The sequence below is a fragment of the Stegodyphus dumicola genome, chromosome 12 (assembly GCF_044657685.1).
Source record: "Stegodyphus dumicola isolate Sdum_Otavi_A_Nest chromosome 12, ASM4465768v1".
In the NCBI taxonomy this organism is placed as follows: domain Eukaryota; kingdom Metazoa; phylum Arthropoda; class Arachnida; order Araneae; family Eresidae; genus Stegodyphus; species Stegodyphus dumicola.
The window spans coordinates 4,855,639-4,870,351 of record NC_140779.1 but is presented as its reverse complement, the minus strand read 5'-3'; the positions used below and the strand labels follow the sequence as shown (position 1 = coordinate 4,870,351).

The following is a 14,713-nucleotide window of genomic DNA, read 5'->3' as shown; positions in this document are numbered from 1 at the left end:
TAGCTAGTAACCTTTATCACCTTACCAAAATATCGCCAAACTACCTGTTACCATATTCCAAAGATTAACCACAGATTTCTTTCTTTCGTTTAGCTGCAGAATGTCTGCAAAAAAACCCTTATTTTATTCCAGATTGGGAACATTCTAATCTCAATCTTCAGTGAAGAAAACAACAACTATTATAATTATATTTTTGTTTTCAAGTGTTAAGGTGCCTTTTGAGAACATACCTCACACAAATTAAATTTACCTAAAATCTAACCTAACTCTTTAGCATTGCGTTGTGATTTATAAGGACCGGATTAGCCTCGTGTTGAACTGGTGATGATCATGAGTAATAATTAAATAAAACATACATTTGTTATCCAATGTATATATCTTAAATTTTTTTAAGTTTCTTAAGTGGAAAAGTAAACAAAATTATCAAACAAAGTATACCAAGAATAATTAAGAATAAATGTCCTCTGGGATTTATTGAATAATTAAGTGAATTTGCTGTGCAATACAAGTATAACCATAATTAATTTACCTCTTAGCACAGCCAACGTACATTACGCGGATAGACTGGAATTTTCTTGAAACACACCTGGAAAAGTCAGGGAATTTTATTCTCCTGTTTGAGTGGCAACCCTGTTGACAGTAACACTTGGTTAACAGAGGCACATGAGTGGGACGTCGGCTGTGCAGTCGCATATCCAAGTGTCCACTGAACTGTGTGTTCCGAAAAACTTTCACTTGGACCTGCACTGTATTGAACTGTCAGCTGAGCCATTGTCTGGTGCTGAATTTACTGTGCCAAGTGAGACAAACTCTGACGTCTTTTTCTTTGATGAGGCATGGATATCCAACACCTTGGCTCTACTGCTGGTTTAACTGTCATTTAGCCACTTTGCATAAATACTAACAACAATGGATCGTGAACAATCTACCAGTTGTACAGTTTCGGAGATGCTCATTCCGAGTCTTCATGCCATCTATCAAATTCAGCCTTACTCTCCCTGAGAGTAAGGCGATCAGCAGCCTTACTTACCTGAGAATAATTCCTTACTCTCTCCAGCAGTAGTTAAGTACCATCCCCACCTTATCACATGCCCTGTACGTCATTTAGATGAGTTCATTAAAAAATGTGGGGATGGTCATAATGGCTCATCAGTGAATACTTCTGTCAAAATAACCTGACAACACATACAAGGCTACAATGACCAAGTCACAGTTTTTCTTCCCATTCTTCAACTTATCCATATGCAACAGCCTTTTGCAAATATTTGATTTCTTTAATGTGTTTATATATTTGATGGTTCTGGCATGTTTAATCAGCAACAGTTCTTTCTGGCTGTTGTACAGTGAAGCTCTGGTTGAAGCTTATATTTAATTCTGGGACAGACAATCTGCATTTCTCTATTTCCCATCATTTACCATTCTTGAAATTCAGTTTGGAAGCACTAGTAGTTTCACAATATCAAAAGCACAATATCACATTTTAAAATTAAATTGGAATAATAATATTCTTTGTAATTCGAGTTTTAAAATTGTTTAAATCATATTCACTTAAGAGCAAAATGCCAGTTCAGTTGACTGCAAGACATGACTGGTCTTTCGATACACATCTTAATTTTCAGTACAACCAGCAGGGAAAGTAAAATATTTAGATCGAAGCAAATGAAATAATTGAAATGATATACTAAAATATAACCATTAAATAATTTTTAATAATAGGTTTATTTATTAAATAATAATATATCGATTTAAATTTTAATTTTTAAAAATTTTTAATGTTTAAAAATAATATATCAATTTTCAGTAATCCTGAGAAATTAATTTCTCTAAAATAATTTGTACTCAGGTAAAATCCACAATCCTAAGGTTTCATCAGATTTAAGAGATATTCCAATTTTAGTGTTGTTTACATGGGAAAAAAGTGCATTTTAAATCCAAAGATGTACACTGAAGTGCCACTGAATTAGGGATTGACTATGCAAATTTTATAGTGCTGCGCGACATCTGTGCTCATGTATGTGAGGAAGTTGTGGTAAATGCACATACAGCTAGTACTATGATTGTTGTTAACCAGTTGTTTCAATTACCAGTATGGGTAAAATTTCTGATTTAGACAGCTTCAATCTCGGACAGATAGTAGGCTCTCAACATGTAAGCCATTCAATTTCCAAAATCCTCAGTAGGCTAGGATTTACAAGATCGACAGTGTCAAGATATACCGAGAATATACGGATGGTGAGAAAAAGAACTAGCGATTGGGCAACTTGCAAAGGACAATTAACCTAGAAAAGCGTGGTGTGAGACGGCTCAGCCGTATTATACATAGCCAGCAAAGCCAAACATTAGCTCAAATTACCACCCAACTGAATCAGGGCGACAGCCGTACAGTCAGTAAAAGGATCATGCAACGCTCACTTCGCTATATGGTCTTCAGAAGCCATAGACTCACGAGAGTACCTTTGCTGAATGCATGCCATCGAGCTGCACTTCTACTACATCATACATCTTTCTGGTAAACATTATATATGTTATATTTTATGTAATATATATGTACACTTTATTTATAATTTGAAAAAATAAGTGCATAATTTACCTCATTTGATATGGTTTTGAAATATTATGTAGAAAACATTCACTGAAGTGGAACAGAATTTTAAGATTTTAATGTATAAAGACTTAAATTTTACTATTATTTTAAAAAACCAAATTCAATGCTTATTTTTTTTAATTGTAATACATTCAGCAAATCTCAATTTTGCTTATTTAATTCAATGTGTTATTTGAAGTTTTCATATTAAGTATAAGCTACAGTTACTATTAATGCATAATTAAAGATATTAAGCCATCATAAAAGAAAAAAAAATGAACAGCAAAATTTTAATATGATCTTCTGTTTGAAAAGAAATGTGGGGATGATTTGAAAATAATTTCAAGTTCATTTTTTATAAGAAGACATGTACTGAATTAGAGTAAAGAAAACATTAGTTGAATATGTTTGCCAAAACATTCAGATTCTGTTAAAAGACCATTCAAGAAAAGCAGTAGTATTAAAAAAAATTTATAATTAGAAGTATTCTTCATTTTAAAAATAATTGTTCTCTTTTCCTCCCCTTTCCCCAAAAATTTACCAGAAATAGTCTGTTTCCATTAATCATCATGTGATTGACATATTGACATTGTATCATTTTTAAATATAATTTAGTGGTGAAATATTCTTTCTTTAAACGTTTTTTTTTCTGTAAGTCTCATCCCCCAAAATGCATTGTTTAATTTTTAAATAACAGCTACTAGAAATGATAGAACAGTATTCTTTAGCAAAATGCGTGTTCTGCTATATCCAGTAATCTCAAGTTAGACTGACCGCTAATAGAGTAATGTTACCAAATATGTTGTTTGCATTCATCAGTGCATATATAAAATGGCAGATATCTATGGAATATCAAGAGCTATTTCTACCCCCTAAATGGCAAATTTATAAGCTTTAAAGTAGTCTAATAGTTGGAGCTTTTGAGAAAGCTCATATCATTTCAGAAATAGGAGCAAAATTTGGATTTTCATATATAACAATTTCAAGAGTGCTTTCTAACTGCAGAAATTTCGATTAACTGAATTTGTGACAACGGTGGAACTATAAAAAGATTCTGGATCAACATGACTGGCTGTCAAGAATGATTCCTCATGGTAAGAAGGGCAATACTGCATCAAGTAGCATTTTTATTCAGTGCTGAGTGTTCAACAGAGGGCATAATGTTTGTGGAATGTTCCATTCACTATGTAAGCTCTAGGAGCTTATATCCAATCAAATTACTTCTGTAATACAGAATTATGCAGTTCAGACATTGCACATCTGATGGTTGGAAACCCCCCCCCCAAAAATCACCACATTCCCTGCTGTTTTGAGAAAATTTACATTTAAATGAACTTATTGCTTATGAATTCGTGGATTCAGAAGTTTTCTCCACATGCATAACTGGAAACTGACTAAACATGTTGTGGTGTCTGCTTAATAGATACAGATATAGATAATGGAAAATAAATTTAAAAAGAATCTATTTAAAATTCATGCTATATTCAATTCGGAATGAACATGTATAAAAACATATGTTTCATCTCATACAACATCAACTTTGAAGGCCTTATGAAAAAAATGGAAATTTTTCATATAGAATTATAATTTTTACTTTTTCATGTGGCCTTTATATATATGTAATGGAATGTTTTAGTGCAGTTCACAAAAGCTAATAACCTTATATAAGGAAAAGATTTATATATACAACTTCTGGAGCACCCCGTAATCATTGGCAAATTAATACATCAGTTAATTAAAGTGGTTATGCCCAAATTTATGAATATGTTTGTGTTTCAAAAATGCTGTAAGATCTTTAAGTCATAACAAAATCAGAAATGTAATAACAACAGTGAAACCATAATTTCAGCAATGTTAACAATATCACTGCTATATTAATGATGTTAAAAAGTATCTTTTGAATATGGAAATTAGTATATTACAAGATTTTGATATTTGCTGTGATTCTTCAAAATAAGTAATGGTAGTTTAAAAATTTTTATATTTGTGAAAATATATAGAAAATTTTGGAAAACCTTCTCTGAAGAATCATCACTGTCATATGGACTTTCCAAAAACAAAAACTTTTCTTTAATTGAACTGAAAATTTTAATAGGGCTCTAAACTATTGTCAAAGTTTGTATTTTGTAATAATTTTAATAATTATTTTGGTCAAAATTGTATAATTTGTATTTATCAAATTATTTTTCTCCCCCTTCAGGGCTTTATCTCTTAAAAAGGTTTACCTGTCTGTCTTTTTCCCTTTGAAGGGAGGGGAGAATAATATATAAATAGTAATCATAACTTAAATTAGTAATAGCCACTTAATTCTGCATTTTAATTGTGTATTTCTCCTCTCTGTTCAAAAAGTAGCAATAACTTTTTCTGGACTGCATCATTTGTAGATTAATCCATATTTTATGATTTTAACATAAGAACAATGATCTAGCTAGTTCAAAACTCACATTTTCAGGTTCTAAAACCTTTCTAAGTTTCCGAATTGGGTAGCTACACACTTTACTTCTGCTCGCCAGCCAAGGTAGATTGCTGCTTCTCATTTTACCTCAAAGCTATCAAAAATTTAAAAGTTTTTAAAGGGGGATAATTAGAATGCCCAAGTTCAAATACAAATTAGTATTTAACTTTTGATTGACCCAAGTTTACTGTTCAGTATGAATAACCATCTATGCAATCAACTTATTATTATGAATAACCATCTATGCAACTAGGTCATTTCATCTACACTCATGTCCATAAATTAAGGATAATGCAAAATCAGGCAAAGGAAGAGTTAGAAGCAAAACAAATTTGACCTATTTGTAAAGCTTATTTATTAAACAAAAGGTAAAGAGCAAAAAAAGATGCTATATGTTTGATAATATTAAAAAAATTAGCGATTTTTTCGTCTGATACTTCCAGTTGGGTACACCCACATTTCAGACGACCAAATAATTCTACCACGTAAAAAATCATCCAAATGCGTCCTTTGTGTCATAACTATTCGGTTATTGCACTGAAATGCTTATAAAGCGCCTGTGAACAATTTTACTTCTTTCCCTGTGTTCCTTATATATCACTCTATTACACTCTCGTCCTTGTGACGTACCATCGGTGTCATCTGGTTACTTCCTGAAATTTGCTTATGATTCTTGAAGATGTGTGTAATGATTTTACAGGTCATATATTTATTTTAGAGTTCGATTTCCACTTGACTCCAAATTATCCTTAATTTATGGACATGAGTGTAAATCAGCATATCATTGGGATCATTACTATGTGTACAAACATCTCTGACAGGTGAATGCCATATACCTTCTGATAACTTAACCCATCCATTTTCTGCATTCAGTTTTATGTATGTGGCCATTTCTAAAAGATTAACATGTACTAGACAAGTCTAGAGGTACCATATTAGAGTTAAAAGAACATTATTTGAGTCTGTGATGTTGATACAAATAGCTATGTCACTAGATCTCAACATAATGGCATGCAGTTTAATACTGAGCACAGAAATCATACATCTTTGAGTATACAAAATTATACATTGCTCAGCCGGTAGGATATTATTCCCTACATAGCTGTGTAATCCATTTTTCTGTGATTGTATACGCCTATGAAAAAACAATTGAATATCAGGCTGCTGGCATGTAATTTCGTTGCTATTTCAGTTTCAATGACACTTTTTATTAGGAACTTAAATCATAAGATGTATATGGTTTATTTTAGGTTTATTGCTTTTAGTTTTACTTTCCTCTAAATAGCATTTCCAACTTAAATGTGTTTAATTTTATTAATTAATTATCTAATTTTATTAGATATATTTAATTTCTTTTTAAATATGTCTAGTGTATTAGTAAAACTGCAGGGTTTCATGATTTGATTTTTTTAATCAAGACAGGATATCACTAAATAGACTTTTTTTTTTTTTTTTTTTTTTTTTGAACCTACCTTTCTCTCTCTTTTTTTCTATACTTAATAAACTTTTTTTTGTGTGTGTGTGTATGTGTTTATGTATATGTGTAGGACATATATGAATATTGTTTGTTATGTTTTGCAGTCTGAATTCAAGTAATATTTATAAATGTTAATAAAATATTTTCTAATTTGCAAATTTAATGTCATAAAATTTAATTTTATGCTTTTCATGATAAATATGTATTTAAATGTTATTTTTATTTTTGTAGAGTATTGATAAGCTAGAGAACGGTTTCCACCTGAAGATAGCTGAAGTTAAAATGTATCATACTGGAAATTACAAGTGCATTGCAACAAATATTGTTGGATCTGCAGAAAAATCATTTGATATCTATGTTAAAGGTAATATGATATAATAACTGTTTATCTATCATTTATTTTTTATATTTTTTATCCTCTTTCAGTCCCTCTTTTTTAATATATATTTGAAATCTTGCTGTCATTTTAGTCTTTCCAAGGATCACCAATACGTCAGAACCAAATATGACTGTGTTTATTCATCAACCAGTGACTATGTATTGCATAGCTGAAGCTGAACCAGAAGCTTCTGTAGCATGGATTAAAGATGGTCACATAATTAGAGAAGACATAGATCCTTTTATCAACATTTTGGATGATGGCCAGAAACTTCAAATTCTGCGGGCTCGTGAATCTGACGATGGGCAGTATTCGTGTGAAATTTCAAATGCAGAAGGAAATGATAGTCGTTCCTTTGTACTTAATGTCCTAGGTAAGTATTTTTAATCTTGTTTAATTTTTATTGAATTTTTTGCTGTGGTAGTAATAAAACTGGGGCATTGAATTTTATTGTATTCACTGTAGAAAAAAATATGTAGTTTGCATTTAAATGCAGTAAAAACCAGCATTTTATTTAGTACCACTGTTCCAGACAATTTTAGTCTTCTATAGAGCCAGTTATGTTAGAGAAGCTGGTTGATGATAAGTCTTTGTAGTGGATTTATTTTATTATTGCTCTTGGAATCTGTTAAGGAAAAGTCCTGAAACAGGTGCACTCTCTATCAGTTTACTAATAATTTTATATTAAAAAAGTACAAAGTAATCAATAATAATAGAAACAAAAAGAACTTAGGAAATGACTTATTTTATTCATAATTTAAAAAAACTATAAATGGGATAGTATATCTAAAATAAAATATGAGAAATAGATCGTATATGTAATAAAATAAAGAAAACAGATCGTATGTATAAAATCTCACTCAAAACAACCTTAGCAAAGCTTTATATTGTGAATTTTGTTCAGTAATTAAAAAAAAAAACTTGCTGTTACACTATAAAATATGGGTACTTTATCTTCCTTGATTAACCATTTCTTCTCTAAACAGTGATGAACTTCATAGATAAGTCAAACATTTTATTACTTCCTGTCTTATAACCTAATTGTTTTAACTTGACTTACAGTATTTAGAGATTATTATAAACTATTGCTGTCATGCAAGGTTTTTTTTATTACCTTGCCGTTCCATTTTTAGCTTAGAGATATACTGATATTTTTTACACATCTCAGTTGCGATGAATTTTCTTATTATAAAAATTATTTTCTTATTTTTCTCCTTCCATTAAAACACTGACATCAGGATAACAATTGAACAAAAATATTTTGAATAACTTTGGCAAGAATAAAGTACTGGATATGGGGAAAATGAACTAAATCCATATTTGCTTTTGTTTAACTCTTTTTATGATGTTTTATGTTATTTCCATTATATTATCATAGATGAACTTGTCATAAAACTGCTAAAAAGATCTCTACTCATCACTGGGATCATTTATTAATACTTTTTATGCACTTTTTATTTAATTTTTCTATTTACATATAGATATTTTAGTTATTCCATATGCTATTTACTTATAAATATTATACTTAGTTAATATGCTAATTATATGGATTCATACACCCAAAAAATAATGGAAGCATTTATTGATTACTGAGCATATTTTCTAAATTAATTGACTATTAAGAAATTACAAAAATCTCACACTAAAGAATATTTTTATTTTTCCTTTATTAACAGAAATTATTCAATTAAGTATTAATTAATTTCTTATTTTATTCTTATTAAAAACTTTTGCTGGAAATATTATTTCGGTTGTTGCTAATGATTGAGAGATACTCAATGCAACTTTAACTATTTTTGTCAAATTATGAAACTTTTGTTTCTCCTACAGAATATTTTAGGAAGGAAAAATAACATATTTATTGTGAAAGAATAGAAAACAAATCTGAATTTAATTATTAAAAGACTAAATCTGCATAATTATTAACAGTGTAATACTGCAAATGAATAAAAATTCTTCCACACTTTTCACTATGTTTTTTTGGGGAAAATTATTTAATTTCTTTGCATTTTGTGAGAGAAATGATAAAAACACCTACTTTCAAATAGTGAATTTATCCCCTTTAAAGCATTGTGAGCAGGGCTGTGGAGTCAGTAGGGAAAATGATGGACTCCTGGGATTTTAATGACTCCAATTTCGACTCCGACTCCTTCATATATATGTAAACATACACACATAGGTACAGCTTATTTTTTTAATATAAAAAGTAATAGATGCTACAGAAAAAAATTGATGCATAACAACCTTTTTATATTAATTAGCATTTATTATGAAATGGAAAAACTGACATTAGTAATTTCTAAGAAACAGTAAAACTTCGGCAAGATCCTCTTTGTTAGAGGACTATAGATGCGATTTGATAAACTTCAGATCTGAGAAGAGTCTTTCCACACTGACTTGAGCAGGAAGAAAAGCTGTTACTGTTATGGCTACTTCCTTTAACTTTTCAGGATAGATTTTTATAAGTTCTAAAAGAGGTGTCTTGCAAGAGCAATCATATTTATCTATTTCTTCAAAGGCCATGTATAAATCTTGTTCAGATTGTAGCTTTTTGGTGGCTATATATGGTATAGAAAGAAGAGTTTCCAATTCTGCAAGATCATTCCACAGTCTTTCTGTTACTGAAACATTTGGGTTATCTACATCTTCTAACATTCTTGTCTCCTGTTAATTCTTCAGATTGTAGCTTTTTCATGGCTATATACGGTGTTGAGAGAAGGATTTCCAGTTCTGCAAGATCATTCCACAGTCTTTCTGTTAGTGAAATATTAGGGTTATTTACATCTTCTGAAAAAGCTATTAATCCTAACAATCACTATATCATCAAATATGTACTTCTCCATTGCGTTGCTCCTTTTCCTGCTCGCTTCCTAAGAATGGCATCAATTATGGGAGTTCTTGCTGCTTACCTAAATTCACCAATGAGATTAGTAACTAAATGAATCAGTTTAATCAATAATGCCAAATATCATATCCATCCTGCTCCCTTATATTTTTTTACTAATATGCCAATAAAATAGAAAATAACTATTAATGTATATAGTCCATAAATAAAAATATTAACTCTGTTTGCCATTAATTATTTTTTCAATTCACTTTAATTTCATTTCAAATTCAAACTGTTCAATAAAAAACTGGAGGAGTCGTGTTTTTTAGCGATTCCAATTCCGACTCCTTTTACCCAAAAATCTGCCCAATTCCGATTTTGACTCCTCAGCCCTGATTGTGAGTGGTATCATTGTTTATTTCTTCCATTTCTTCTAGTTTCTTTCGCAGTCCTGAAGGAAACATGTTTTTTTCCCACCCTAAACTAACATTTCTAGTAGAAACCCAACTCTGGTGTTGACTGATAGCAAAAAAAAAAAACCCCATCTCATCAATATTATAAATTTTCTTGATATTATAATATTTTCTTTAATTTGGTAAATGTTTTAGTAAATCTATCATATTACTCCACATAGTTGGGAATTCAAAATATTAGTATAACTAGTTTAGGAATATAAGAAATCATTTAATATGTGTTATGTCATAAAGGAACCTATAAGATAAATTAATTGCTCTTGAAGAAAAATAAAATTTGTGTTTCAGAAATGTATAAAAACATATTAATGAAATAAATTTTATCAACAGAAACGCTTGTTAAGGAATTTTCCACAGAAATACTTGTACAGGTGTTCACAGTATTAAAAAGTACAATCAGTATTTACACTTCAAACTGCTAAGAATGTTAAACGCAACCCAATGCAAAGTGAATCTAAAGAGAAAGTTAATCCGATCTCATACAGAACTAGCAACTCGCAACAATAGCAACTGAGAGCAGATGCGATCTCTCCGCCCTTATGCAGTTTTCAACTGGCCACCGAGATATAGTACTTTCTGTTTCTCAAAATTACAGGAAAACGATATGAGGATCAAATTACGTTTACAGCTAACATAGTGATTAATTACATTTATTCAATTACAATACCTATTACGGTGACACAGGAACTGAACCAAAATGGTCACCAAGTTTTGCATTTTTTGGCAGGTTTGACAAAATAAGTCGCCAAAACCTTTGTCTGCTTGGCAATATCTCGCCAAATTACCAAGATACCTCTTTACTCAATAGTAAATGGATTTGCCCCCATATTCTTACTTTTCTAACATAGCTCGTCAGTTTTTCATACTTTTGTTACATTATGCTGCAAAATACAACAATTTCACAAATGATTGCACTAAAATCATCTAAGTGCAAAATTTGTAACAATATGTTTCTGATATTATTTGACAAAAAGAAATGCCGAGTCATATTTTTGTTTACTGCTTTTCATGACAAAAGTAAGAAATTATTTCAGCTCTCTTTGGTCATTAAAAAAAGTATTAATTTAGGTTATTTTGTAAGACTGAAGTTTCATAAAACAAATGTCTCTAAAGCAGGGAATAATTTTCTTGATTTCAATTTGTTGTATATTGCTTGATTGCACAGCTATTTAATTTTCGTATTTTAATACAAATTTATTACTATTTATATATTTCCTCCCTCCTTTTGTGATTGTTATTATAGTTTTCAAAAATCTGCAATACTGTTTTTTCATATGTGAGGGGATCATCCTTCATTTGAATTCTTATGACTTCATTATGTTTCTGAAGATGATGTTTTCCACCAGTGCCTCCCAGAGTTAAAAATATCATTCAGGAAGATTCCAGAACTCATGTCGTAGAAGGAAATAGTACTGATATACAGTGTTATGTACATGGAAATCCTCTGCCTATTGTTTCATGGATGAAAGATGGAAAGGTAATGTTATGCGAACAGATAAGCATATCTGGAATTTGTTCTGTTATCAGTGTTTTATTAAATAACATTTAAATGCCTGTATATATATATATTTTTTAATTTTTACACAAGGTAAATTTTAAACAATTCGTAAAATCTTATTTTGCTTTAAGGTAAAATTTTAAGTTATATTTTGGATGTTTGTCATTGACATGGTCTTTATTTAGAATTAAATTGTATTTGAATAGAAATGGGACATAAATCCTTTTAGTATCTGTTTCAAAATTATACAATATGTGCTTTATTAGAGTGTTTGAGAATTATGTATTTTTAATAAATCTGTGTGAGGCAAATATTCTTTCATTTCTGGACAAAGTGATATTTATTTAGATAATATAAACTATTTTAATGCAAATGATCATTCCTAAATCTTTATTTTAAATATTCCAATTTTTAAAGAGAAATGTGGTATTTGAATAGAATAAGTCTGGTATAGTTATATTAATTTATATTGTTGCTTGCAAAATGGTTCATAATAGATTGAATGCACGCAAAACCAGTGATAGCTTGATAAAATTTATTTTACTAAAAAGTATACTTGTCAGTTCTGGAACTTTCCACAAAAATACTAGTACAACTCTTCTCAGTATCACAGAGCACAATTAGTCTTACAATTCAAACTACTGAGGATGTTAAACACATGCAATGAAAAGTGCATCTAAAGAGCAAACCTTACATGGAGTTTTCTCAATACTCTGTAGTTGACCTTTCTCAGTCTAAACTGAGAAACTGATGCTCTCTCCGGTCTTATGTCTTATATCCCCCCCCGGCACCAAGAAATCCCTAGTACCTTTCACTTTTCAAAATTACTGGAAGAATATGAGGGCTGAATCCATTTACAGTTTTATACAAGGATCAATTACAGTTATTCACATACAATACCATTAACAGTTACACAGGGACTAGACCTAAATGTTGCCAAATCATCCTTAAGGACTTATAGCTATTTCTCGCCAAATTTGGCGACAAATTAGTCACCAAAACCATCACCAGCTTGGCAATATCTAGTAAATTTAACAAGATTTTAACTCTTTACCTCAATGTTAAATAGGCTTGCCCCTGTAATCTTATTTTTCTTGCAGAGCTTTATCTCTTCCAAGCATCTCATGTTACATTATACAAAAAAATGCTTCAGTTTCACTAAAATTATTTACATATCTACAAAATTTGTAATTAAATTAATTTATAGTATTACAATACATTTTGTTTTCTTTTTTTAGGTATTAATTTCTGGTAAAGCTGAAAGATTGCAGTTTCTAGAAAACAATCAACTGTTACATATAGCAAATGTGCAAACTGAAGATGGAGGACGTTATACATGCATAGCATCTAGCCCATTAGGAACTGAAGAGAGACATTTTGACTTGTTTGTCCAAGGTATGAATTGCACTGGATTTTTATTTTCTCCAATATGTATGCAAATATGCATACTATATGTACTATATAAATCAGAAGCAATCCAACGTAAGCAATAATCTGATCTAAAAAATATATAATAAAATATACTACAGTCAAAAGTCTTTAATCCAGACATCCATAATTCAGAATGATCTATAATCGGGACCTCAAAGCTACAAACTTTCTGCGCATGCATCAACGTATAATGTGTTGACGCATGCGCGTAATACCTTTACACATGCACATATGCGTGTACGCATGTGCATAATACATTTACGCATGCGCGTTTAATGTATAACGGACGGTATAAGCTAAACTAAAATTATCTAATTATAAAATTTAGTTAATGTTGCAGATTGCAATGTTCTTTAATCTTCGAATTGGATCCGGCTTATTATTTTTTCAGACTGTTAGAGCAATTTTATAAAAGTATGTTGGAACTTTCAATTATGTCAAATAGAATTTCCGAAGCTGGATCTACAAAGGGAAAGCATGTTTCAATGTCCATCAAACAAAAAGTGGAATTGCAGCAAAAAGTGGATAAAGGCTCCTTTGTTTCTCTAACCATTCCGAAATCTGTTTATCAATTTCATGCTGCTCTGCGTGGGGGTGGGGGGATGTTGCGGTGCACAATGAACTGGAAGTTGATCTGTTAGCACTATCCTTATCTTCAGATCTATCAGATGTTTTTAATTTATTCGGCTTATAATTGCTTACTAAATGAAGTATTTCATCTCGATGTACTCCGTCTTTGATATGATTTAAATCAAATTCCTCATCATTGTAAATATCACGAATACAAATCAAATAGTTTTCTGGTTACAATTTTCTAATTTCGACTATGCGTAATGTATGCTTTACGCATGCGCGCGTTGAAAGAAATGCTCAATAAAGTAAACAAATAAATATTAAGTTTTTTTTTTTTTTTTTTTTTTTTTAATTTTGATACCTTTTAGATCATAATTGCTCTTTATTTCATAAATTACGGTTTCATATTTTTAATTTTATAATTTTTGCATGCCATCTTACCAGATTTAAACTGACGATCTATAATCCGGAAAAATCGATAATACGGACTCGCCGAATTCCTTACGAGTCCGGATTAAAGACTTTTGACTGTATAATATAAAAATAACAATTAGAGGAGTAAATTCTTAACACAAAAATAACAAAATTTTCGAAAGGTAAAATATATTTATATAATATTGTGCAATAGTAGCAGAGCCTAATATATATACGTAAATAATAGCAAAGGAAAGATGAAGCAGTGTTAATGCATACTTAGAGCCATATTAAGGAGGAACAATTCTGATTGCATTGTATGCTGATATGCTGATTTGGTAATATCTAAAAAGTTTGGCAGTCGAGGCAATTTTAATTCCTTTTTATTTGCAACTGACATTTGTGGCCACAGTTCGCTTTTCATCCTAGCTGTGCCTATCTAAGAACATTTACATTTTTGATATTGTTGCACTAGGAAGCAGCATAGCGAAATTACATCCAAGCAGAGCAGAAAAAGAATCTAAAGTGCATAGTTATCCTATATGGAAGCACACGAAGAGAAAGGTTTTGGTTTGAGTTAAGAGGTTCAGTTCCCAGGTATT

The 14,713-nt window shown here is 30.5% G+C and overlaps 1 protein-coding gene across 5 annotated transcripts in view; it reads left to right on the top strand.

Annotated features, from left to right (window-relative positions):
- LOC118195450 (hemicentin-1-like) overlaps positions 1-14,713 on the top strand; it is a 331,768-nt gene that overhangs the window by 172,774 nt on the left and 144,281 nt on the right. For all 5 annotated transcript variants that reach the window (XM_085827451.1, XM_085827448.1, XM_085827449.1 and 2 more), the window contains exons 35-38: positions 6,748-6,880; positions 6,987-7,268; positions 11,542-11,672; positions 12,932-13,088. In XM_085827451.1, the coding sequence (XP_085683577.1) occupies positions 6,748-6,880; positions 6,987-7,268; positions 11,542-11,672; positions 12,932-13,088 (703 nt within the window). The remainder of the gene's footprint in view (positions 1-6,747; positions 6,881-6,986; positions 7,269-11,541; positions 11,673-12,931; positions 13,089-14,713) is intronic.